General features: G+C 41.3%; 1 protein-coding gene across 1 annotated transcript in view; it reads left to right on the top strand.

Annotated features, from left to right (window-relative positions):
• Positions 1–24,561, top strand: part of ext1b (exostosin glycosyltransferase 1b) — a 114,691-nt gene extending 90,130 nt beyond the window's left edge. Inside the window, exons 5-11 of the mRNA XM_071501242.1 lie at positions 1,288–1,420; positions 4,303–4,421; positions 7,777–7,872; positions 15,259–15,348; positions 17,399–17,559; positions 18,867–19,038; positions 20,291–24,561. Of these exons, the coding sequence (XP_071357343.1) occupies positions 1,288–1,420; positions 4,303–4,421; positions 7,777–7,872; positions 15,259–15,348; positions 17,399–17,559; positions 18,867–19,038; positions 20,291–20,476 (957 nt within the window). The 3' untranslated portion in view covers positions 20,477–24,561. The remainder of the gene's footprint in view (positions 1–1,287; positions 1,421–4,302; positions 4,422–7,776; positions 7,873–15,258; positions 15,349–17,398; positions 17,560–18,866; positions 19,039–20,290) is intronic.
• Positions 24,562–25,136: the final 575 nt, after the last annotated feature.

Genomic DNA, 25,136 nt, shown 5'->3' with positions numbered 1-25,136 from the left:
GGGCCCCTTTGAAAAGCTTCATAAATTAGATCAAACTTTCCCTCCTTATAATTTGTCAGCATCAGTATAATCTGTTCCCACCACTGACTGAATTTGATGATTAATGATTATTTAAGACGCGTTGTGCATCTTCTTTTGTGCATTACTCTGTGATTCAGATTCACCATATACACCATTTGGAGATTTTTGTTTTGTTTAATAGAGCTTCTAAATTAAACCAAATGGATTTGAAATGAAGCTCTGTGGATTTGACTAATGATTGTCCATACAAGTGTAAGATGGGGTTTCACCTGTCAGGGAGGATCTAACAAAGAGATGCTATTGGCTGCATGAAGTGCAGAATCCAGTGGAGCTTGACCCATACCAGGAACAAAAAGTCAGCACGTCTCTGCCTCTGCTGCTTTGATTCTGACAATTTTTTTTTATCTGTTTCTGTTTCTTCTCTCTATTCGTCAAGGCCTCCAACTTTATGGAATTATAACACTAAATCACTGGGATACCCTTTTAAAATGAGGGAAGTATTATTCGTGGACTGAGTTAGTCAGATCAAGTCAGGTTTATTTATTTATAAAAGAATACAGAAGACAATTATTAAAAAGGGGGCAAACTTAAGGAAGAGTAACAGATCTGTCTTTGAGGACAGACATACAAGAATAGATCCCATCTGTACTGCTGAGACAGAAGTATAACATATAGACAGTCGTAGAAATACAATACAGAGAGACAGAGTCACTGTACTTAAGACAGTAGTGGTTTGACTGAGTTGACTTTCATATTTTTACACAATTAGTGTACCATATTCTCTTAACATCCTATTAATAAGCAAGGAGTCAATTTCAGTGAAAAAATGTATTTCAAAGGTCCCCTTTGTCACATTTAGTGTTACTCACCAAAACAAATTGTGTGTATCTAGGTCTTCCTCTTTTTTTTTTTTTTTACATGTTAAATCTGCGTTGTTTAGATCCATGTTCACTTCTTTCCAGCTTTTGTTGGTGCATTGCTCCTTCTCTTGGCATTTTACTGCCCTCTGTAGATCAGCTGAATAACGTCAAATCATGGGCACGGCTGCGTGTCGTGTTGCCCGTGCTCATGCGTATGCACGAGACAAAGCCTTACCAGAGGTCAGAAACTCCACAGGGGACCATTAAAATTGAAAAATGGCCTAAAATCTGCAACACATTAACATGACATGTCCTTGACATTGTGTCTAAATTAACATTTAAATCAAGCGCTGATGATTTTTTCGCAATTCATTTGTTGTTATTCCTTTTGTTGCCTGTGTTTCAGATCATCCAGGACCGTGTGCTGGAGCACGGCTCCAGGAGCAGCCTGATGTGGAACAGCCACCCTGGGGGACTGTTCGCCCTGCCGCAGTACTCTGGATACCTGGGAGACTTCCCCTTCTACTACGCCACACTGGGTCAGTAACACACAGAAATGCACGGAAACAGAGCCACAACATAACCTGCACAAAGTGCTGTTATGTAACAGCAATCACGCCTCTGCACACCTGTGTAGCAATGAACTGATCCATAAAGGTTGATCAGAAAAGTTTCTCCAAAGGTTTCCTCGTCATCCATCACACACTGCTGCCAAATTCTCTGTCACAGCTTTTGTAGAAGAGAAACAGTCTCTGCAGATCTGCGTCCAGCTGCAACTGTGGATCTGGACCTTGTCTGAGCAGCAGAAATATGGCGTCCACCTCTGATCTACTCCCCTCTTCCAATGACTGTATCTAGCAGCAAGTGCAGCGGAGGATTGGGCCTTTGACGGATGTTTGTATTAGTCCTGCTGACACACCAGCCCGTCCATCATTGGTTTTTGAGTCAGCAGTGCTGCTGCTGCTGCTGCTGCCGCAGCGAGGCCAATTCCTCCCGCTACGGTTCAGCAGCGCCGAGTTCTCCCCCGCCACATAACTGTGACCCGGGAGCCTCTCTATCCCTCACTCCTTCACTCCATCATCATCCAGCGCTGCCCGGCCACCACAAACATCCACACACACAAACACGCAGAGACGGCAATGGTACAAACGCACAAATTCAGTTGATGGAGCACCCGGGGTGGAGAGCTGATATTAAAATGGATGGGCACGGTGACAGGCATGCATTACAACGCCGGCGAGTTTATTTGTTTGTCAAAGAGGAAGCAATTAAACACGGATGGGTTTTCAGGAGACAAGGTGGCTTGTCGCTGATGGGTAAATGAGTAAAATCAAAGAAGAAGAGTTTGTTTCCAAGTGACACTTCTTCTTGTTCTCTAAGAGCGAATAACAAGACACACACACACACACACACACACACACACACACATAGTCATCATGCATATTAACACTCAGACACACACACAGCAGGAGCAGGGTTTGTTTTTGTCGCTTCAGTAAAATGGAAGTTTGATGTAGAAGCCAAACAATATCTGTGCTGAGAATAACAACAATCCCCTAACAGTTTAGATTAGCAATAGGATCTACCTCTACAAAGATAATAATGTTCACTTTTGACTGACAATGTCAGATTGATATTACAACTATGTTTATTATTGAGGTTGTAGCTTGCAGTGAGGTTGAACTGAACCAATATAATGTGGAAGAATATTAGAAACACCTCTCAGTTCAATGCACAACACCACCTCTAACTACGACCTCAATAACCAATATAGTTAAGTTAATACATCTTCAAAAGTTTGAACAAAAACTGAACATAATGAGCTTCATAAAGGTGGAGGATGTGGCAGAGCTGTTGCATTGGATTTCATTAAATTGTATTTGTGCACCCAATAAACTAAACCAATCAAAGATAACAGTGACTGTAAATATAAGAGCACATTTTAAACTGTAAAAATCATTATGATTATAATTATTTAAAAAAATAACTGTAAATTAAAACATAAATCTACATTGAACTTGAAATAAAAATTCTAAGAGATGCCATTAAAACATTTATTGCTCCAGTGTCTCTCTGCATACTGTATCTGCCAATGCACATAAATACTACATAGCCAAAAGTATGTAGACAACAGAAGGTAATGTTTGGATAATCTCATTCCAAAACCATAAACGTTAATATGCTTCTGTAACAGTTCAGCGTTCGAGAGGTCAGACACTGATGTCAGGTGATAACACCTGCCTCGCGGTCGATGTTCCCGCTCATCCCAAAGGCGCTGGGTGGGGTTGAGGTGGTACATCTGTGCAGGCCAGTTAATTTCATCTGGGAGTCAGAAACCAAGAAAGGGACTTCCCAGAACTGTTCCCATAACATTAGTTGCACTGTTGTCTAAATCAGTTCCCAACCCGGTCTAAAATATCACTGTACGCTGTAGCATTAAGATTTCTTTAAACTGGAACTAAAAGGACAAGCCTTAAACATAAAAACAGTCCTGTAGTGTTGGCCTTGGCCGTGGGTATTAAATGGCCTCAAGTATCTGAATCAATTCTAAACCAGCCTGTTGTGTTGCTACAGCCGTTCAGCTGGTGAGATGTGTACTGTGCTGATAAGGGATTTGATAAAAGGCAGAAAACAGCATGCACATCCAAAATTTAGAGCTGCATGACAGTAATTCTGCTCCAGGTTTTGTTCAATGTTTCATGAAAGTCTGTTTATGAGCTTGTTACAAATTTACATCCCAGGTGTTTAAAAACTCTGCAGACTCTTTACTTTTTCATTACAAATCACAAGGATAGTTTACCAAGTTTTAAGACTGCGTATATTCCTCATCATAAAAGTTGCTCGGTGGCGGAAAGGAGACTCCTCTAATGCTATCTCCTCCACGCCATGCTTTGTTGGTTTGGGTTAGATTAGATTTAAATTAGGGAAAGTTGGATGTCTTCTATGATCCGTCTTGCTCAATATCTTATTTCCTGCTCATTTTCAGCCTCGATTACTTTATTCCGACATCAAGTCAGACTGAATTTAAAGTCACATCAGCAGTTAGTCATCTGTTCATCGGGAAGGAGGTACAGCTGAAGAGTTTCCAAAATGAAAAACTCAGTGATCAAGAGATCTGGCATTTTCTAAACACATTAACGTTGTTGAATAGTTTAAGACTGGCTTCAAACGTACGTCCCTGACACGTATATCATCTATATTTTTGAACTGCTGACAGTCTCATTGCAAGTAGCATCTTTCACTGAAAATAGATCTGGAGTGTTTGGAAATGAGTGCCTTCAGTTCTCATCTGGCTTTATTCTCTTCAAAGAGCCTGATGTTACATTGACGGCTGACAGTCGGCTCACCGTCCTCCAGCCGGCGTTGTTTTCTGGATTTGTGAAAGTGCTTTAATGAGTGTTGTCTGTCTCTTGTCTTTCAGGCATTAAACCATACCCCAAGTTCACAGCGGTCATCCACGCCGTCTCCCCTCTGGTGTCCCAGTCCCAGCCCATACTCAAGCTCCTGGCAGCTGTGGCTAAGTCTCAGTACTGCGCACAGGTAAAGGATTTATGTGTGTGTGTGTCTTCACTGCAGCATCCCCGCAGTCCTCCAATGATCTCCACCTTGTGACTCCCTGTGAACTGCGCCACATAACGTGGCTCATACGGTTGTTTTGCAAGCACATTTTCCAACCAGAGCAACAACAGAGCTCATCCTCCATCCTGTGTGCGTGCGGGTGTGTTAACTGCGGTGGATTGAATTAGAGCGGCAGTTTGTAGCGGTGCTACATCTGTCTCCATGGCAGCGAAACCCCCTTAAGCACAGCTGGAGACGGCATGTATTGATTCCCCTGCTTGCTCCTTACCAGTGCGGGAAATGAAATGGAATTTCCTCCCTGATGGCTGTTTTTTTTGTTGTTTTTTTTTTTTAGTGTGTGTGTGTGTGTGTGTGTGTGTGTGTGTGTGTGTGTGTGCGCGCGTACATGTGCATGAGTGTGTGGGTGTGTATGTGTGTGTCTTTGTTTGTTTGTTTGGCCAACAGAGTGTATGAGTAAGTGAGTTTGTGTTTTGTGTAGGAGTGATGCATTTCCGTGTGAGTGCCATGTATGAACGTCCAATTCTGTGATTGTGATTTGGAGCAGGAGTTATGTGTGTGAGTGTAATTGTTTTGGCAGTGGAATATACAGTATGAAGGTGTGTGTTTTTACGTAGGCAGAGTGCTTGTATGTGTGTGTATTTTGTCTAAGTGTGTATTTGTGTGCATGCTGCCTTTGTGAGCGGTGAACATGTTGACTCTTTGTATATCCCTGTGTGTATCGCTATGTAGTATTTAAAAATGTTTGCTACTAGTGTCAGTATGATGGTACTGGTTCTGATGAAAGATACCTTGTTTTTTTAAGTACCTTATTTTGAGGAATATAAACACTTTTTCCATTTAGCAAAAGAAGCCACATTTCTTAATTATTAACGAGGCACTGGATCAAACACTTCCCATGATGCTAATCAGTAGCATTTTTTTGTTAGACCTTTCCTGTCGGATAAATGTGCACATCTTTCAACTGGAAGTGGAAAAACTCCCCCAGAGCCATCATATTATATAACAGTTTTCACAGGTTGAGTCGTATTTCTCATAACAAAACAATTTCCACTTAAGGCCCACTTACTCAATGTGGTGATGTGGTCAAAAGCTCCAGAACAAGTTGATAAGTGGACCTGGAGTGGAAGCTAACATGGAAATAAACACCTATGATTGCACAACAACTGAGCAAACTTCATCCCCTGATAAAGACCATGTGATACTGTCGAAAGCTCTCCAGAATAAGTAAGCAACCTTGAGCGGACATTGTTTCAGGTCACACTCATCCGATCAAAAATAAGTAAAGAAGATGAGCAAGCAGTTAATTCCAGCTGTCAGTACAAACACGTTGCAGTAGAAACCAAAAAAAGTACAGAGGTTCGATATCCAGCCCTGCCTCTGAGGGGTTAAACTCAACCACACATCCTGCTGTCAGCTCACTTTAAGTCGCAAACATGATCTCATAGCAGCAGGTTGGATGAGTAAACTCTGCCACCTTCTTATTTCTTATACAAGTGCCTTTGTGTTTGCAGTCTTCCGGCTGTGCATGCAAAATAGAGAGGAACGTACACAGCCGTGGTGTTTTCTTCTGCTCTCAGCATACAGAAAAGAGGTGAAGTGGGGGTGGGGGGTGGGGGTAAGAGTGGATGGGATGAGGAAAGGGATATAAATAAATGAATGGAAGTTAGACTGAAAGAACACAGAAGGGTGGAGGAGGCTAAATTGGACGAAGGAAAGCTTTTGAGGCGCATTCTGACACGGTGGACCTCCTGCTGTTTGTGTGCTCTCGCCTGTGAATGTGTGCACGCACATTCTGAAGGAAGCGTTTCTTCCACTCGTGCTGCATATACATCCACAGTTTCCTCACTACTCTCGTCCACACACACACAATGCTACCATCAGCCCCCGGAGGAGGGCTGGTGAGCTGACGGAGACACCATCTGTCTTTCTAATCAAACAGGAATAGAAGCCTGTAATAGTGGATTAACGTGTTTCTCAGCTGTGATGGTGTGTGCGGAGAGCCACGCTGTATACCTGTTGTTATCTTGCGGTGACAAACACTCAGATTCAGCCTCGTGAATGATGCTTGTTTTGTGTTCATATGGTGAGGACGTAAATTTGCAATTCATCAAACACCTGTGTGTATTTATGTCTATTTTCTCTTCTTATACAAGTGACATATTCCCATCCTCAGTCTAGTTCACTCCACAAACCCACAGCTGCTGTAGTCACACTGGGAACACCTTAACACAGACATCCAGTTGGCTCCCTGCTCATCATTTGGCAGGTCCAGTCAGTGTGCAGAGTCCCCGAAGGAGAACTGCTGTGTGTGACGTAGTTAATATTAGAATAATTTGAAACTTTATTGATCCCAGCAGGGAAATTCTTGTGGTCCGGAGCACGATGTCTGCTGCAGTTCAGCACCGTGGAACTGGGATGGATTAATTTACTGAATTATTCAAGGGCGTTTCAGCAGGGCAGAGGTTAGCTGACACACAGCAACTGAACACTGCGGGACTGGATGTTGATACATCCCTCTCAGTCTGCTGTTTAATCCATTCAGAAAACACTCTTCAGATTCAGAATATTCCTCTGTCTGCAGCAACATGCGCATCGATTCAACGCATGAGTTACAGCTGCTAAGCTACGATCAGACTGTTCCAGGGAGGAATTGGCGAACAGTAATTGTGCTACCTAAACTACATAAAATTTAATATGCGTGAGAAGAACAGGCTGTGTAAATGTGTGTAAGGTCAGGCAGGAGTCATGTCGTGTGTGTATATGTGTGTGTTTCTCATCAAACATTAATGAGGTCTGCTGTCGCAGCACAGTCAATGGGGAAGGTTAACCTCATGTGACATTTCCATGTCGGCTACCCTGCAGGTCGCCGAACAGCAGAGCGAGTCATATAAAACATGATATGTCCCTGGCCAGAAAATGTGTCTTCTTAATGTAAAACGTCACCCGGTTGGAGATGGAGCGTGGAGATAATGTGGGCTGGAGAATGTGCTCAGCAACGTGTTGTACAATAGTTAGAAATATGACCTGACAATGTAGCTGGTTAGTTACGGACTGAACTGTACAAACCATTCTGGAAAACATAATTGGAAATATTCTATCATTTCAGTTGCCCTTCTGGCTCTTTAACGTTCAATCAGCCTGTAATAAGGTGACATTTGCTGGCCACAGGGCGCGTAAATGTCACATGTTCAGTGGGTTGATTCAGCAACAAGCTGGGTAGTGTGCTGTGAGTTGTTTTTGGTTAGAGGAAATCAAATTAGACGCAGCGCAGGTATTTGGTGGCAGTAAGAAGACCTGTCTGTGTTCTTCCTTTCAGATCATAGTCCTGTGGAACAGTGACAAGCCTCTCCCTGCAAAGCACCGCTGGCCCGCCACCTCAATACCCGTCATCGTCATCGAGGGAGAGAATAAGGTGAGCTGGAACAGACACACACTCTTCCTCTCACTTACCTCAGAGGTGCGATCACTATCATTTCTAATTACATAGCTCATCTTGTGCATATTCTTCAACTGTAAATATAGTGTATCTTGGCACATTTTCTTCAGTCTGAGAGTTTCTGGGAGTTAATGAGTTTCGATTTGTGCAGCACTGATTCCATTAAAGGATAGTTTGTGTGGTTTTAATTAAAGCTCAGTAATGGGAATAATATACACTGGGAAAAAAATCATGGCTGAAAGGCTAATGCATATTGTTAGGGAAGATAAGGATGCAATAATGGGTGAGTGCATATGTATAGTAGCATTTATTCATTTTAATACATTTACTGCTGTTTAGTCTTTATGTTAGTCATAACTAAATATCTAATTAACTGAGAAGAGAAGTGACAAAATATCTCTCTAGAGAAATAAATTACACTTGAGTTGTAATATACAGTAATAATATGCAGAAAAAATATGCCCCACAGACAACTTAAAGCATTTATTTAATTACGTTTGAGGTTTGATTTTTCTTGGTGTGTTTAAAGGAGCTGTTTGTAAGTTGTGTTTCTACAACGTTAGCTGTTTATTTACCAGTCTAGAAGAAACATTGCAAATTCAGCATCAAACTTCAGTGCTTTATTCACCAAGAGCTGTTTCCAGTGGTGGAGAGCAACCCCCATGTTTTGCTTCTATTTTTATCACTTTTCTTCTGTTGAATACCAGCAATAGTAGTAGCATGCTAACCAGCTAGCTCTGGCCTGGTCAGCCCGTCTCATCACTTTCCGATACCGAGTCACTGTAGCGTCCAAGCTGCCCTGATGGAGCAGCACGGCTCAGACAACGTATTGTAAACTCTTGTATCGTGAAAACATTAATTACAGAGGCTCTTGGCAAGACTGGCAAGTAAATAGATGTTAATGCTAATGTTAGCACATCAGTCATGCAGCTATTTTAAAACATATTATTTGCCATATCTATATATTTGATTGTATGTTTTCTAGGGCTGCCACTAATTAAAATTTTGTATTATGTGCTGGTTAGTTTCTTGATGTGTAGATGAACTGTTTGGTGTGTAGTGAAACAGAAGAAATGCTCATCCAAGGTGATGTCTTTAAATTGGTTGTTTTGTTTGAGCAACAGTCTAAAACCCAAAGATATTCAGTTTAATGTCATATGAGACAGAAAAACAGCAAATACTTTAAACTTACAGATTTGGGTTTAATTCTAAAATCTAGTCAAAATATTTTTCATGTAAGTAGGAAAAAGAACTGAAACTACTGTGTGAGCAAAGGTCTATACATGACTCAGAGCTTTGGAAAAACATTGATGTGCATATATCAATTTTCTCAGCGTGTCATTTTTTTTGTTCTTCTGCTCTTATGACTGGCTCTGTCATTGGAGAAATATTTTTTTGTGTTTTGCTTTTTGTCAGTTAACCCTTCAGCCAGACATAAACCAGAGCCCTGAGCTATGAGCACGCCTCAGTGGCATTTACTATGACAGCTTTATTAGGCTTTTACGCTCTGTGGAGGGGTTGCTGTGTTTTTGTCGACTTCCCTGTGACCTCTCCTTGTACAAATGAAAGGTCAAAACACACAGGGTGATACTTGCCTCTAAACGCCGACAATTTCCGAGCTCACATTTAAGGGTTTGTTTTTTTTTAAGCAGAGGGAAACCAGGATCTGGTTGCTCATCTGTATTCAGAGACATCAGACTCAACCACCACTGTCGTCTTCCTTCTCGCTCACGAGGACTTAACTTCACCTGCCAATCACAGGAAGTGGTTTTCACATCAGTGTCAGTCACCCGGCGGTAGGCTGGGTTTATGGTTTACCTCTCCCCGTGGCTCTGAGTGGTTTCTCCCAAGCTGTCAATCACAGCGGGGGGGCCCTGTGTGTCACTGTGTGTCCGTGAAAAGCGAGCAGAAAAGGCTTAGCGTACTGACATTGTGTGTCTGTGTGTGTGTGTGCCAGGCAGCCTGTGGTTTGTTGTGGTTGTGGCGGGTTCTATGTTTACCGTGGCGAGCCAAGCTGTGTTCCTCCACCCCACAGAGGGAGAGAGAGAAAGAACATTTTCATCCCTCTGCCTTTTTTCCTGCCACTTTACTCCTTATGCCTTCCTTCTCTTTCATCCTCTTCCTCACACATGGACCTCTCTTTATCAAATCTTTCTTTCATCATCTTTTTCCCTTCTCTTTATCACTGTATCCTCTTCAAGTTCCCCCAATGAACCCCCTTCCCCCTGATTTTTAAAATAATTTAGTTTTCTCATATTTTATCTGCTCATACAGCAGTTCAATCTTATTTTCTGTCAATATAATTCCCAAACACAAAAGCCTGAAGTCTGATTCAAAGCCAGGAATAAAACTCTTTGAGAATTTCTTTATTTATCGTTGACCTAAAAATACCAGCCCCAGGCTCCAAAAACCCACCATGTGTAAGTTTTAGCTGTATAATGTAAAGGTCCCTACAGGTTTCTAAAAATACAGATGTAACATCTGCGTCCTCAAAGGTACTGTAGTTACAGCCTTGACTGCCCTTCACTTCCTCACTTATTTCTCTATGACTTTATATGTCTCCCTTGCTCTAGCAGAATGAAATGTAATTTTTGAGTGTGTGGCAACATAAAATTTGGGTGACGTTTAAAAAAAATGTAAAAGATCTATTTCAATCATTAAAATCAAAACGGACTTAAATGAAAAAAAAACAAAAACTGGTCTTAAAGGAAGTTTTCAGTATTTTATAGCTTTATTCTAATAAATGTGCCCAGTGTAACTACTGCATATGTCATGCAAAGTTTGCACTTGCTACTTTGGTTGTAGAGATTATTCCTCTGTGTAACAAAGCTCCATTTGTTTTCCAAAAGCTATACAAAGCACATCAGTGAGCCACAGTTTTGCACTGGGCAACATTTTCCTGAACATGGGCAATTTAGTTTATTTACACTCAGTAATACACACACCATTCTGCTGCTGTAAATAGTCAGTAGAGCACCAAATGCGTATTAGTCCACCACTGAAAATAGTCCCCAACAAATACACGATTTACTCCTGTTTGAGCAATGTTTACTGAAAACTACAGTGCCCAGCTGTTTCAGGAAAATTACTGAGCCATTTGGGAAAAAAAAACTGCATATATGTGAGATGTTTGTAAAGATTTACATCTTCAGAAGGAACAAATGATCTTCGGGGTGCATAACACAGACATGGTAGCATTGTTAGCTTTGGTCTTTTCATGGGATTTGTTGACGATACAAAAAAAAAAACAGAATAACACCAAACTCATCCTCAAACCAAAACCCCTATTTTCCCCCTTCTGTCCCTCCCTCTGTCATCCTCTCTGTCTCTCTGGCACAGTGGCCAAAAACTGGTTTATGACTGTTGGTTTAAGCCGTGTGAGAATCCCAGCAGCGCTTAATATGGTTTATGCACACTGGTGGTCCTCTGTCCTCCTTGCTCTTCATGTCTCCTCTGCTGCTGTCCTTTAGAGAGGAGGTGAAATGCTGGAGGCAGATTCCTGCTGTAAGAGCTCACATTCCTGGAGAGCACCAGGAAGCCCCAGGCTAATATGTCGCGCTTCTAACATTACAAACCATCTGAGGGTTTCAAACACCAGCCTCTCATCCTCTCTTTCTCCCTGTGCCTTCGCCCTTTTTTGCGGTTTGTCTCACTGTCACTTTCACCCCTCCTGTGTCCTATCTTGTTCCCTCTCCTCCTGTTGTTTGTTGGTATTCTCTTTTACGCGTTCTGGTAGAAAACAAGAGGAAAACATGGAGCGCAGACATGGGACTGTTTTGTTTCTCTTTTCATGCCCACAGGACATTAAAGCAGTAATGACGAGAGAGAGAGAGAGAGAGAGAGGGTACCGCCTCTCCTCTTTCCTCTCTTCTCTCTTTTTCTCACTCCTTTTTCCTCGTCCGTAAACACAACTGTCACTCACGCACATCGGCTCTTTCACCCGGTTAGAATATGAGCGACAGTCAAAACATTTGGGCGCTGTTGTTGCCTCTGGAGTGTTTTCAGAGAGAGGAGAAGTAGACGGCACTTGACTGGACCAACAGCTGACATCAAGCTCAACAGTACTGTCAGGGCTCCACTGTGTGTGATAAAGTGGCAGCAATATCCCAATTTAAGTTGTTAAGACAGTGTTTTGTTTTTTTTTCTATTATCCAGTGAAACCTCTCAACATCTACTGGAAGGACTGGTACAAAATATTTTACAGACAGACAGTCAGTTTTCTGACAATGTACCCTAATAACCCCAGATGTTCCTTCTTGTGCCACCATGAGGTTCACATTTGTGGATTGTAGCGAAATGTCTTGGCAACTATTGGACAGATTTGCATGAAATTTCCTACAGACATTCATGTTCCCCACAGAATGACTTGCAGCTGTAGGCTCTTATTGGCATCTCTTATTTTAAAGGGTGACATATGTTGCATATGTTACAGCAGAAAACATGGGTGGAAAAAATAACAGACTAGTAGACTTTTTATCACAGATAATTAGATATTATTTTATTTAAGCCTTTTGAACAGCTTTGTTTATTAAGCTACTATAGTTTTAGTTATTAAAATGACTGCTTAAACTGGTCTGAAATATAATTTTAATTTCGTAGGGATTTCAAAACAGCAGAAATTATGAAAAGGTTTCACATTTGTGGAAACTATTCACAAACAAATAAATTAAAAAAGTATATAAACATTTTTGGATAAATCATCCATCAGTCATTGATTGCAATTCTGCACACTGTCAGAATAAAGTTTATTAGAAAGGCAGAATTTTTTTGTTAGATGTGCAGTGGATGGACAGATGATAAAAGGGAATCAAATCACAAACACCTAGGGTCATTACGACATCAATACATCTGAAGATTTGTTTTAATCAATTACTGACATCGTAACTGCCTGAGATGTTTGTGATTTGCCTTCCTTGGTCACTGCAGGAAGATACTGCACTTCTAATAAACTGAATTCAACACAGTTGTAAATTAATAATCTTCGGGTTTTGGCTGTCAGTCATATAAAGCATCCAATTTGAAGACATCACCCTGGCCTTTGGGAAAGTGTGATAGACGTTTCTCACCGTTTTATGACATTTTACACAGTCAACGGTTTATTGGTAATGAAAGTAATCATTAGTTGCGCTGCTAGAATGGATAACAGGCTTTGCACGGCTTGTCAGTGCAGCCACGTCGGCTATTCTTGCATCTTTCTCTGTATGTGTGTGTGTTACTGCCCTCAGCCGTAGGAGTGGTGAAGACCTGTTGAGAGTGAGGTCACCCTGCTGTAGAGCAGCAGGCAGACAATGCCAGGTGTTCATAGAGAAGGGAGGTCAACACTGACTATTCTTAAATGTAAATGTAACAGCGTTTCAGTGCAGGTGGTGTTTTAAAAGAACAACTGTTCTTACAGAGGCCTGACCTTCGGAGCTGTGCTGAATAACAGGCTTTCCAGGCATGTGTGTGTCTGTGTGTGTGTGTGTGTGTACATGTATGGTATTGTGTTTCTGGATGCTTTGTGTGTCTACATCCATTAAAGCTATGTATTCATTAGATGTTTCTTGTTTGTGTGGGAGGCCGTATGAGTTCGAGCGCACATTCAGTTTACAATACACACATTCTTTGTCAACAAGAAGCTGCTGTTTTCTCATCCGAGCGCCTTTCATCGCAGCAACACACCAAAGACTTCCCATCTAAATATCCTCAAGACGTTGATCTTTCCATCCACCCACCCGGGCCCTGGCCACCATTGCTCTTTCTGCTTCCAGTAAATATTCAAGGACTGTCATGTGCTTTACAGTTTGGTTTTCATCCACCATTAAATATACTTCGTCTGTTTTCAACAGTGAAAGAGAAAAAAAGTAAATTTGTGCCATATGTAGGACTCATGACTCACACTGTATGTGTCTGTCTGCCTTTATGTGTTTGTATTGATCTGAAAGAGACAGACAACTCTGCAGCAGTAATGGAAACCTGCATCAGCATTCTATCACTGTTGAAAACAACGGGGAGCAGCATGCAGTAAAGAGTAGGATATTGGCTTTTCTCCTCTTCTCTGCGTGTTGCTGTTTGTTGATGTCGTGGCTTGTTGTCTCCCCTGAATCGCAATGAATTTGGGAGGAACCATTAAAAATGCATACAGTAGATGCTGGAGGGAAGGAAAGGGAGTTGTTATTCCACAATTTATCTTAAGGTGAAGCTCTCGATTTTAGCAGTAGAACTACTCTCCAATGGCCTTTGGGTGGCAGGGCTCCACCTTAAAGCAGCTATAATCAATATTTTTTTTTATTAACGATAGATATGACTACCTTTATGTGACAGGGTTCACGTGTACTGACACAGCCACTCCCCCTGTGCAGCCCACCTCTGTTTTACTGCACATTCTAGCGTCTTTCAGCGTATCGTTTTCCAGCCCCCAGCTTTACAGTTAAGATTCACTCTCACTGCGCTCATAGCATCGTTTTTAGCCACATTGGGCAGCAACTGTCAGAAAAAAACCAACTGTATGCTACCTGCTGAGCTCCAAACGACACACACCCAAAGTTAGCAGCTAGCTTGTGAACACAGTGGAACATTTAACAGCAGAGAAGCTAATTAAAACCTATTAAAGGCTAGTTAGTAGACACCAATAACAGTGCTAAATGGAGAGTGAATTTTGGACCAGAAACATGAAACCAAATGAATGCTAATGTCACTCCCAGTATGCATGTGTTACTAGGCAACAAGTTCACCATATCAACACAGAAGGCGATATTGTTGTATCTGCAGCTTGTTTCTGCTGCCCTGCAGGTGGCCATATTACAGGTTTAAAGAGAAGCATTGGAAAGTCAATGTATTATGACCATTTTGCAAATAAATAAATAAATAAATAAATAAATAAATATATATATATATATATATCAAACAAACTTAAAAATAAGCAACTGGGGTCAACTGGATAACAAAGTTGATTTTAATGTTAAAAATGCAACCATCCACTGACGTTAGATGCAATATCTAATCATTGAAAAGAAACTCTCATGGCATGTTTCCATGGAAACGTTAATATCGTGTTCAATCAAGTCCAATAGAGGCTGTCATCTGTGTGAATTAACACCTCCACACTGTTAGTTTGGCTAATATGCAGTGTAATGAAAAAAGGGACATGTCTAAGACCTCAGTCCATAACAGAGGGCTTTACTTTGTTTTTCTCCTGTTTTTCCACAGCCTGTCACTTCTACATTTGCTCCTTCAGCCATTTTAATTTGCTCCATCCAACCAAATGATCAGGACTCAATGCTGTTTGAAGAGGAGAATCCAACTGTTTTCCTTCCAATTATGTGGTTGAGACCCTTGGTGTCTTTTTTTTTAATCCTCTGTTCTCTGCGTCTCCCCCTGCAGGTGATGAGCAGCCGCTTCTTGCCCTACGAGACCATAGTGACAGACGCGGTCCTCAGCCTGGATGAAGACACGGTGTTGTCCACCACAGAGGTATTTTTTAACATAATAAAATAGAGTTGAATAGAAAACGATTCTTTCTCTCTGTCAGTCCCCCTCCTCTCTGTCTCCAGAGTCTGGTCCTCTTGAGACAAAACAAAGTTGCAAACTTTCTTCTTGCACCAAATGCAATTTTTTTTTTCTCCCTGGTGTTCTCAAGTTATCGCTCTGCAGCTCAATTCTTAAATCTCTTAAAACTACTCTAACTTTCACTCCCACGGCCTTATTTTTTCCCTCTCCTCATCTGCCTTCCTTTCTCTGCCTCCGTTTCATTCTCTCTCCCCCGTTCTTTCCATTTTCTAATTCACACTTTTGGCGCATGTAATCACACTGTACCTCCCGAGTCCTCTGCTCGAACTGTTATGGGCATTTTTGTTCCACATGCTGTCGGGACTGTTGCTGTTTTGTTTAGTTTTTTTTGTTTGGTTTTTTTTCTGGGGACACGTTTTTGGCGCGGCACCATGGGAAGCCAGATGCTGCTTTGAACAGTGTAGAATTAGATCTCATAAAGGCTGTTTGTGCGGAGGATCAAGATGGCAAGGCAGAGCTGGCAGTGAAGGGAAGAGCAAGCCCCAAAAAAACTGAATCAACCCGTACTTCTCCCATGAAGACATTTGGTTTTAGAAGTTTTAGAAGCCAGGCAACATCAGTGCCAGTGCAAGTTAAGAAAAACATTTGAATAAAATACCATGACAGAACTTTGAACAAACTTCCCGTCACATAAAGTGTTTGAAAAGGGACTTTAGTGACAATGTTGGCCTCTCACCAAGAGCTAAATCTTTGTTTAGTCCTTCTTTTCCCTCAGCTTTGTTCATCTTAAAGTGAAGATGGTGAGGAAGAGAATAGTCCTTCACGGTAAAAGTTCTCCTGAAAGATGTTTGAGCACATTTTGAGCAGTTCTTTCTTTGAGTACAACTGAATACAACATCTAGATGCTGGTTCAATGGGAAAGTAGGTAGAATCATAACAGCAAAAAAAATCTTTTCTTGTGACTGTAATATCATGGAACTGTCTTCTTTTCCTTTGGGATTTAAAAATCATGTTTATTATGTTTTATGGTGGTTTTTGACTTCAGCATTCATTAATATAAGCAGCCTCTCCGTGCAGTATAATGCTGTAAATTGTGGCATAATGCAGAGTGGGCTGTTTGTGGAGCCACTGAGGCCTCTGTGATGTTTTCATCTAATTATTTGATTGAATGCTTTGATCGCCGCCACAGAAGTTTGCTGCAGGCAGCTGCTTAGGAAAGACTGCTTTGTGTTTGATGAGGTTTTGCCTCTGTTGTATTTTCACTTAAGTGTGTTTGAGTGCATAGTTCCTTTGTTAGTTCTCCCCATAGTCGCTCTGTATTTCTCTCTTGTTTTTTCTTAGACAACAGACACTATAAATAGACACAGTTAACTCAAAAATTACATATTTCAACAAAATTCATCTTAACTTAATTTCTAAACATTTCTCTTCCAGAATATCTTCAGGAATAATCTCTTGCCATGTTTTGTTTTTCATTTTTTAAGATTTTTTTTTTTTTTTTGAGTATAGGCAACAAATATTATGTAGTATCACTTTCTAAAGAGCTTGATTCACAGTTAATTCATTTATTTATGAATACTTTGTAGCTCAGTTATAACAGCGGTTGCCAGGTTGGGAAAAATCCCTCTGACTGGTGTACATCCTTTGTATTTGTTAGTTGTAGATGTTGGCAATCCATGAATAAATGATTGTGGGTTTAGATAAAATAGCTTTAACATAAGTGATATGTGGTTCAGATACTTCATGTAAAGTCTCAAATGAATGCTTACAATAGTCAGCTAATGGTAAAGTTCAGTTGAAATGGATAAAAGTAAAGGATAAGGTGGTTGAAAAAGAAAGCTCACAGTGCTTGAGCTCATCTGACAATACACGTTGCTAACAACTGCATAAAAAGATCAATTTAATATCCTGCTGGAGGAGGGTTAGAAAGTGTAGCCCATTATGCATACAATAAATGTTTTAAATACCATGTCCTGCATCATAACATGTAAACTTTGTATCTTTCTCTGCCCAGGTGGACTTTGCCTTCACTGTCTGGCAGAGTTTCCCAGAGCGCATCGTTGGTTACCCTGCCCGCAGCCATTTCTGGGACAGTAACAAAGAGCGCTGGGGCTACACATCCAAATGGACCAACGATTATTCGATGGTGCTGACTGGGGCCGCCATCTACCACAGGTATATGTAGGCTATACGCACGTAAAACCTTCAGTTTCAGCACCGTACACCCGTTTTTGTTTTTTTTTTTACCTCCATGTGAAACAACTTTGACTGTTTTGCTATGCTCTGCTCTTTTCTTTCATGCACCCTGCTTCTGCTCTGTTCCCCCTCTGTTATACGGGGATCACAGCTGCGCTCTACTCTGCTCTCCAGTGTTCAGTCGTCTTTCTTTTGATACAACACTTTGAAGCAGTGATCTGTAGATTATGAAAGTAGGTGTGATGTTCAGCGTAGCACAGCCTCAGGAAACAGCGCGTATGTTTTATCCAAAAAAATGTCAATTTGTCTGCTACACAGCGTTCCCGCGTTTAGTTAAACTACAGCCCTGTCAGCTTTAATATGGGTTCACTCAGCTGTGATGGGAGCAGTCCATTAATCTGAAGTCAACCAATCACCGCAGCGCAACACTTAATCACTTTCAATAAGTCCATCATTCAATCCATCCAGGGACATGGTGAATTAGTCGCTTGCTGAATCCAGAGTTTAACCCGAGGGCTTCAACCTGGAACATAAAGGTGTCTAAAATTTGCGAAGCGTGGAAAGTACATTTTTTTGTGGCATATTCTGCTTTTCAGACATGTTTAACCGTCTGAAACGGTGGGATTATTCACCTTCACAGTCATGCGTTCAGGTATTAATCTTGAATATAGCTGCAAGTGACTATTTTTTATTCGTCAGTTAATCAGCAGATTTTTTTTTTTTTTTTTTTGATTGATCTTTTAATCGTGTAGTCTATAAAATGGCAGGAAATGCTTTCAGTCTCTTGTCCTGTCTGACCCACATTCCAAAATCCATCAATATTCACCAAAAAAAATACAGCAAATCATCACATTTTAGAAACTGGAAATAAGAGACATTTGATGTTTTTGCTTAGAAATTGCAAAGTTTCAGCTCTACTCTTGAACATGCTATCTGTCGGGAGTAAAATGGATTTCATTTTGGTAAATGAACATGCCCTTTAATGTCACCACTTTGGAAGAGTGAAAAGGGAAAAGGCAATTTTGAGATGAAACCCAAAATTGGACCCCAACAAATTTAATCTTTATTACAGCCTTGCAAAAATAATTGGTGCATCTTTTTTTTTTTTCGTACTTTAACCTCTTGGGTTTTAGCTTTTGTTCTGTGCCACATATACACACAGAACAGAATGTATCTGAAATTTCGGATGTATGCATGTCGTCTTCTCTGTCATCAATTTTGCATGTTTCAGCTCTCATAAGGACTTACCTCTTCTTATTCTGACTCCTCTCTGGCTTCTCTTACAGGTATTACCATTTTCTGTACACCAACTACTTGCCCACTAGTCTGAAGAGCATGGTGGACCAGCTGGCAAACTGTGAGGACATCCTGATGAACTTTCTGGTCTCGGCTGTCACCAAGCTGCCGCCCATCAAGGTCACACAGAAGAAACAGTATAAGGAGACCATGATGGGACAGGTAAGAGTGTATTGAAACCCTTCTCATGTGTATTTTTATGTGGATGACTCATCCAATACAGGACAGCTATCAGTTGAGTGAATTGGTGTGCATTGAAGAACCAAACCTCATCACAGGATACGATAGAACAAATAACCATTTTACAACCTTGGATACAAAACAGGCACATTATATAATCCTTTTTGATTTTGTTCTGCCTTGTGTAAGTCGTGATTCATGCTGAAGCCGGAGTTGTTTTCTTCCCATCGTGTGTGTCATGGCCTTTCAGCTGGAGTGAACCCTTGCTGCTTTATGAACAGCATGAATTATTCGTTTAAAAGTCTTTTGTGCGACCCATGGGTAAATAGGACAAGTCACTAACAGTGCGGAGCCAAAAACACTGAAAGGAGTCGTGTCAGTTCTGAAGCATTACATCATAGTTCCAAGTCGGGTTCCAGCCTCCCAAATATAGAAGATGATCCAGCTGATGATTTATTGAGAGACGTTAATGTCAGTCGTCAGTCACTAATGGTTTTCTCTTGTCATTGTGGATGATGTTACATTATGACTGAATGAAATAATGCTGATCATTGTCATTGTCAGTCTTTTTCACGTAATGTTAACGTCCACTTCCCGCCACTGACATAAAACAGTGTTTGTTTTTTTCTAGCGAACCCCCACATTCCTACAGTATGAGATGAGCTCAGCGACAGTCACGTGTCACGCATTTTAAGTAGATAAATTGTCAATGTCAATGGTTGGTTTTGTCAAGTTTGTATTTTCTACTACTACCCCCTGGATTGGCAGAAAGCTGGATCTTTTAACCATTTAACAATTACTTTTAGTGAACTATTGCAACTGTTTACTTTTAGCTATTTTCGGCAGTTCATCTATTATGTTTTAGTTTATTATTTCAACTGTTTGTCCATCACTTTTAGCTAACTATTTAGACTTCTCTGCTCACTTGCTAACTAGTTTCATGCAGTCTCAACTGCAACACGTGGTTTTAAGGGGTTGCAACTTGAAGCATGCAGGTTATTGTTACAATGCTTTTAAAGATCAGGACAACACCAATTTGTACTCCTATGTAGATGTTCATTTCCATCCTAAACATAAATAAAATAAGATTTTTCATTTTTCGGACCAGTTGAGATACTCATCACGTTCCCCCCGGCAACTGCAGAAGTAATGTCCTATATACAATTGCCCATTCACAGAATGACTCTAAACCTGTCCTTTCGTCTTTCTTCCTTGTGTTCTTCCTGTCCACCAGTCTTCGAGGGCTTCTCGCTGGGCCGATCCGGACCACTTCGCCCAGAGACAGACCTGCATGAACAAATTCGCCAGCTGGTTTGGCGCCATGCCACTGGTCCACTCCCAGATGAGACTGGACCCCGTCCTGTTCAAGGACCAGGTTTCCATCCTCCGCAAGAAATACAGGGACATCGAGAGGCTCTGACAGGACCGGCGCCCCCTCGGGGGAGACCCCACGCAGGGGGAGGTGCGAGAGACTGACTCAGTGGAGAGTAGAAGGAGTAGTAGGACTACAGCAGGATGGACAGGGAGCGACACAGCTCTGTCTTCCACTCAGCACATTGCCAATGACCACAGCGCCGCTGCTGCCAGGACTTGACGCGGGAAGGGATGAATAGGAAACAAGCAGATGGCGTTCGGATTTGAAAAACACAAACAAAAAACGCAAACACAGACAGACAAAGAGGAGTACACAAACTGATGGACAAGCCAAACAGTACTGTATGTTTCGCAAATGTGCAAACACACAGAACACACTACTGACGACGAGAACTCTTGAATAGAATATTTTTTGTACAACATGAACAAGGATGACATTGACTTTCCTGCTCATTCGGCACATGTACAGGACGGTAGAAGAGGGGAGGTGTCCGTGATCGCAAACCTGGCAACCCCACTCACCACAAATCCTACTGGTCAACCCTAGGAAACCCGGTCTGCATCAGGACATAATACTGGACTCACTACCAAACACCTGCTTTATAGCCCGGGAAACCCTGTTCTTTAGTTGGTTTGATTTCATTGTACAATTAAGCTCTCAGTAACACTGTCGACCCTTTTTCCTCCCTGAGAGGACTTGAATCGAAGCGTCATCAGTTTCTATATTTTCGTTTTTTAAGACAGAAAAGGTTAAAAGCAGTGTCCACCCTGTTATTACAAGGTTTTCATAGAAACGAAGCCATTATCTTCTGATATTCTCTATCGACACACATCCTTGAGCCTCAAGTCTGAAAGCATTTCATCTGTTCTATCCTTGGCTCATTCCTTGATGTGCTGATATGGCTTTTATAATGGTCTATTTGCTTCCCTGTTATCACCACGATAAGTTAGAAAAACATCTCGTTTCATATCCCATTTTCCTCTCACACTTACCATGGTATTTGTACTTTTTCTTATCTTTTTTTTTTTTTTCACTCGCTTTCATCATCTTTTCTTTACCCCTTCAAACTCTGTACTTCCACTCTTCTCTGTGTGTGTATGTGTGTGTGCGTGTTGTGTGTACAGAGCCTTGAAAAGTTGGCTCATCCAACCATAAGCTCAGGCGGAGTACATTTTCCCTCCGTTGGAATGAGCGAAATGAACATTTCTGGATGAAATGGAGCAGAACGCTGCATTCTAACCCAAACTCGTTTCGCCCATTTTTTTTTTTTTTTTTTTTTTTTTTTTTTTTTTTAAACTTCCTGCACGGACTCAGAGCACTATCCTTACAGGGAGGAAAATTTCAGACTATAGCAGGTCTTTAGTGACCAGCGTCATTTCACAGGAGTGCTAGTAGAGAGATTTTTTTTTTTTAATGCTGAGTGCATCAGTGCCATTCTGACATCAGGGTCTGCCTTTCATATTGTTTATTGCACATCACATTGCCTACATCAGTCTGAGATGCCTGGATGCTCTCCTGTTGAAATATTCTAGTCATCAGTCCGATGTGGCTCTCCTGCCAACATTACTTTTTTTTCCCCCTCCTCCCCCGTGACATATCAGAGAACCTCAGAGCCATTATGTTGACAGAAGGTTTTATCCTCCATTTGTCAGGCAGAGATACGTTTGGGCTTCAATTAGGTAAACCTATTTCATTTGGAGTGCTGTTTTATTCCCGGGGGACAAGCTGTTGATGAAACACTCTAACATTATGGACCATTGTATTGTGAAAGTGGCGACCCACAAACATGACCTGCCGGCTAATGCTAGCCTTGGGAGGACAGCTTTCCCACCCCCTCCCCGACACACCCCTCCCCCGTGGTCGTGCTTGTCCTTTCCTCATAAATAGCTGCTCATATCGTTGTATCCACATCAAACCGCCTGACATTTTGCACCTTAAATTACCTTATTTGTATCAGACAACCAGATCAAAAATGCTTAAATAAGCTCTCTCAACCTTTTTAATTGATCACTTCAAAGAGAGAGGCTGTCGGAGAAAATGGCTCTGGCTCGTAGCGGAGCTGCTGCACGCTGTCATTAGGTCTGCGCGCAGCCTGCGGGGCCGAGAGCACAGACGGTCCACTCACACGCATTTAGTTTGCAGACACTTGAATGAAAGCAGCGTGCTTTTAGTGGCCTTTCTGTCAGGCAGGCATTCAGCTTAATGTCTCAGCCAAAGCTTTTCAGTGTGTGTGCGTGTTAATCGGTAGCTGTCATCGACGTCCATCAGTATCAGTGTCACACATTCAACAGCTGTTTTTACTTTTTCATTCATTTATGTTTTGTTCTACAAAGAGTTTATGTAAGATGTATTGTAAAGCCTTTACAGTGTCAACAAAAGGGGGATGCTCATGCTTTCAGGTGTCATATCCAAATACCGCTACAGCGAAGCTACTCTGTTCAAGCAGATCATATCAAACCCAGCAGGACTATCTGTTTTTTTTTTTTCTCACATTGTTTTAAATATAATGTTCGTATTTACATTTACATTCTGGATTGTGATTTTTTTTTTTTTTTTTTTTTTTGCCAGGAGAGATTTATGATCCGTTTAATGTGAGTCAGAACAAAATGTGTTCAATCATCTACAGAACGTGATCGTGGGAAAAACATACTCCTCAAATGGTCTTCATCTGGGCCCCATTTCATCTTCACACAACCATATTGTTTGAATCCATATCAAGTCTTTTTTGTCTGATTGTTTGAATCACTGTTGTTGATTATCTCAAGAGAACCACGTCCCCCAGCTTTGCAAAAAAAAAAAAACACCACCCATTTCAAATCCCTGCAACTGTCAGCATTGTACATAGACATATATTTATTTTTTTGGGAAAAAAAAAAAAGACTGTGTACGATTTGAGATGACGTGGCGAGCACATGAGACTGATCCTGCATCGCTGAGGGGAGTTAATGGTATTTATTCATTTTATTTTCGACACACTGTGCACATTTATCCACAGATGCCGATATACAGCTCATATTATGTTTCATGCATTGGTTTTCCAGGGAAACATCCATCACACTCGCTTCACTTTCTCATACAAAATTCCCCAAGAGAGAGAGAGAGAGAGAGAGAGGGGGGGGGGGGGACATTTGCAGAGTTGTCGTAGCAGAGTTTCAACTCCTGAAAAGATTGCATACACCAGTGATCTAGAATTGGATTGGGCCGCACCATCTTGGCTCTCCACGGGAGTCAAATTGCAAAGTCCCAATAAAGACTACGCCAACTGAAACATGGAAAATAATAAACAGCTGGGTCCCCTGTACCAGATGGAAACATTTTCAGATTCTGCTGTAACATCTTCCCCCAATGCATTACAATAATGGGTCTGGGGCTCTGACACAGTTGTGTTTAAATTGCCTCTTTCACAGCTTGCGTTTCAGGTCAGATAAACTTGGCAACAGAAGCTGTCCCATCTTTCAGTTGGCGTGCCGTACAGTATATCATCAGGGTGTGATGGATGTGGGTTAGGGCCCAAGGAAAAACCTCTGCATCCTGCTAAAACGCCTGTCATTTGATCAGGAGGAACATTATGCAAGTTATCATTGTGCGCTTCAACGCAGATGGAAGAAGGTTTACCCAAAACATGCCAGGCAGTTAGTGTTTATAGCAACGGTGGCATGTGTTCTGGAAACTAGTCTGTTCTTGATTTGTGCCTTTTATCAACATTTGAGTTCTTGACATGCCCAGCACAGTCTGTCCCAGACTATTTCCAGTAGACGGGCAGCAATAGCACCATGTGCAGGGCCCCGAACCGCCCTGCCTTCATACACTGGATGAGACACAGCATTCCATTCTCTTCTTATAAACACCCCGTTTTCATCTCTGTGTTTGGACACTGTTGCTAAAGCGACCACGCATGACCACTTCCTGTTTGGGATTATTTATAAGCGATTGGCTGTATCACATTACCAATCGGCATTAATATCTGTTGATCTGTAAGGACTCGGTCAAGCCCAGCTGTCCTGATGCCTTCTCCTCCCTCCTACCTTGTAATTAACAGAAGACTTTTATAGAGGTCACAAATGAAATAGATAATTGCCAATTTTGTAAGAATGATTTATAAAAAAAATAAACTCATATTTGATGATAAATGCATCTCTCTGTCTCCTTTTTTAAACAGGCTGTGTTTACTCTGAAAAATCCTTCACAATTTGAATCGAGTACGACAGTTTTTGGTTTGTTTTCTGGTATAAAATCATGCTGAATTAGTTTACAAGCTGGAGCTGGATATCAGTCCTCAACACATTTTTTTTGTATCAACCGCAATCAAAAACTGGCATCGAATGTCTGGTTAGATTCACAATCTTGGTTTATTACGCTTTATTTAGAGTCCAACCAATCCTGGATTTTTAAGACACATACAAATCATTATTTGAGAGTTCAAATAGTCTTACAATGCGTCAACAGATATTCAAGATAATGAAAGCACCGTTACCAAGAAATGGACCAAAGGGAACATTTTACACTTGAAAAATAAACTTGTTAAGGCTCTCTGGTGCGCAAACACACAGCAATTTCTTATTGGCTGACATATATCCTGCACCATATGGGGCTCAGAAAGAATAGCTGGTGCACTGAGGACAGCTAATGGGGATCTAAATAACTGAAAACATAAACAGACCAATATATCTGTGACTAGCAGTCATTATTATTTGTGGCTCTGGTT

Source organism: Trachinotus anak, unplaced genomic scaffold (assembly GCF_046630095.1).
Source record: "Trachinotus anak isolate AG129_WGS33_773 ecotype Australia unplaced genomic scaffold, CSIRO_AGI_Tana_v1 ptg000016l, whole genome shotgun sequence".
In the NCBI taxonomy this organism is placed as follows: Eukaryota; Metazoa; Chordata; class Actinopteri; order Carangiformes; family Carangidae; genus Trachinotus; species Trachinotus anak.
Note: the sequence above shows the minus strand (reverse complement) of the source record. Positions and strands in the feature narration are given on the sequence as shown.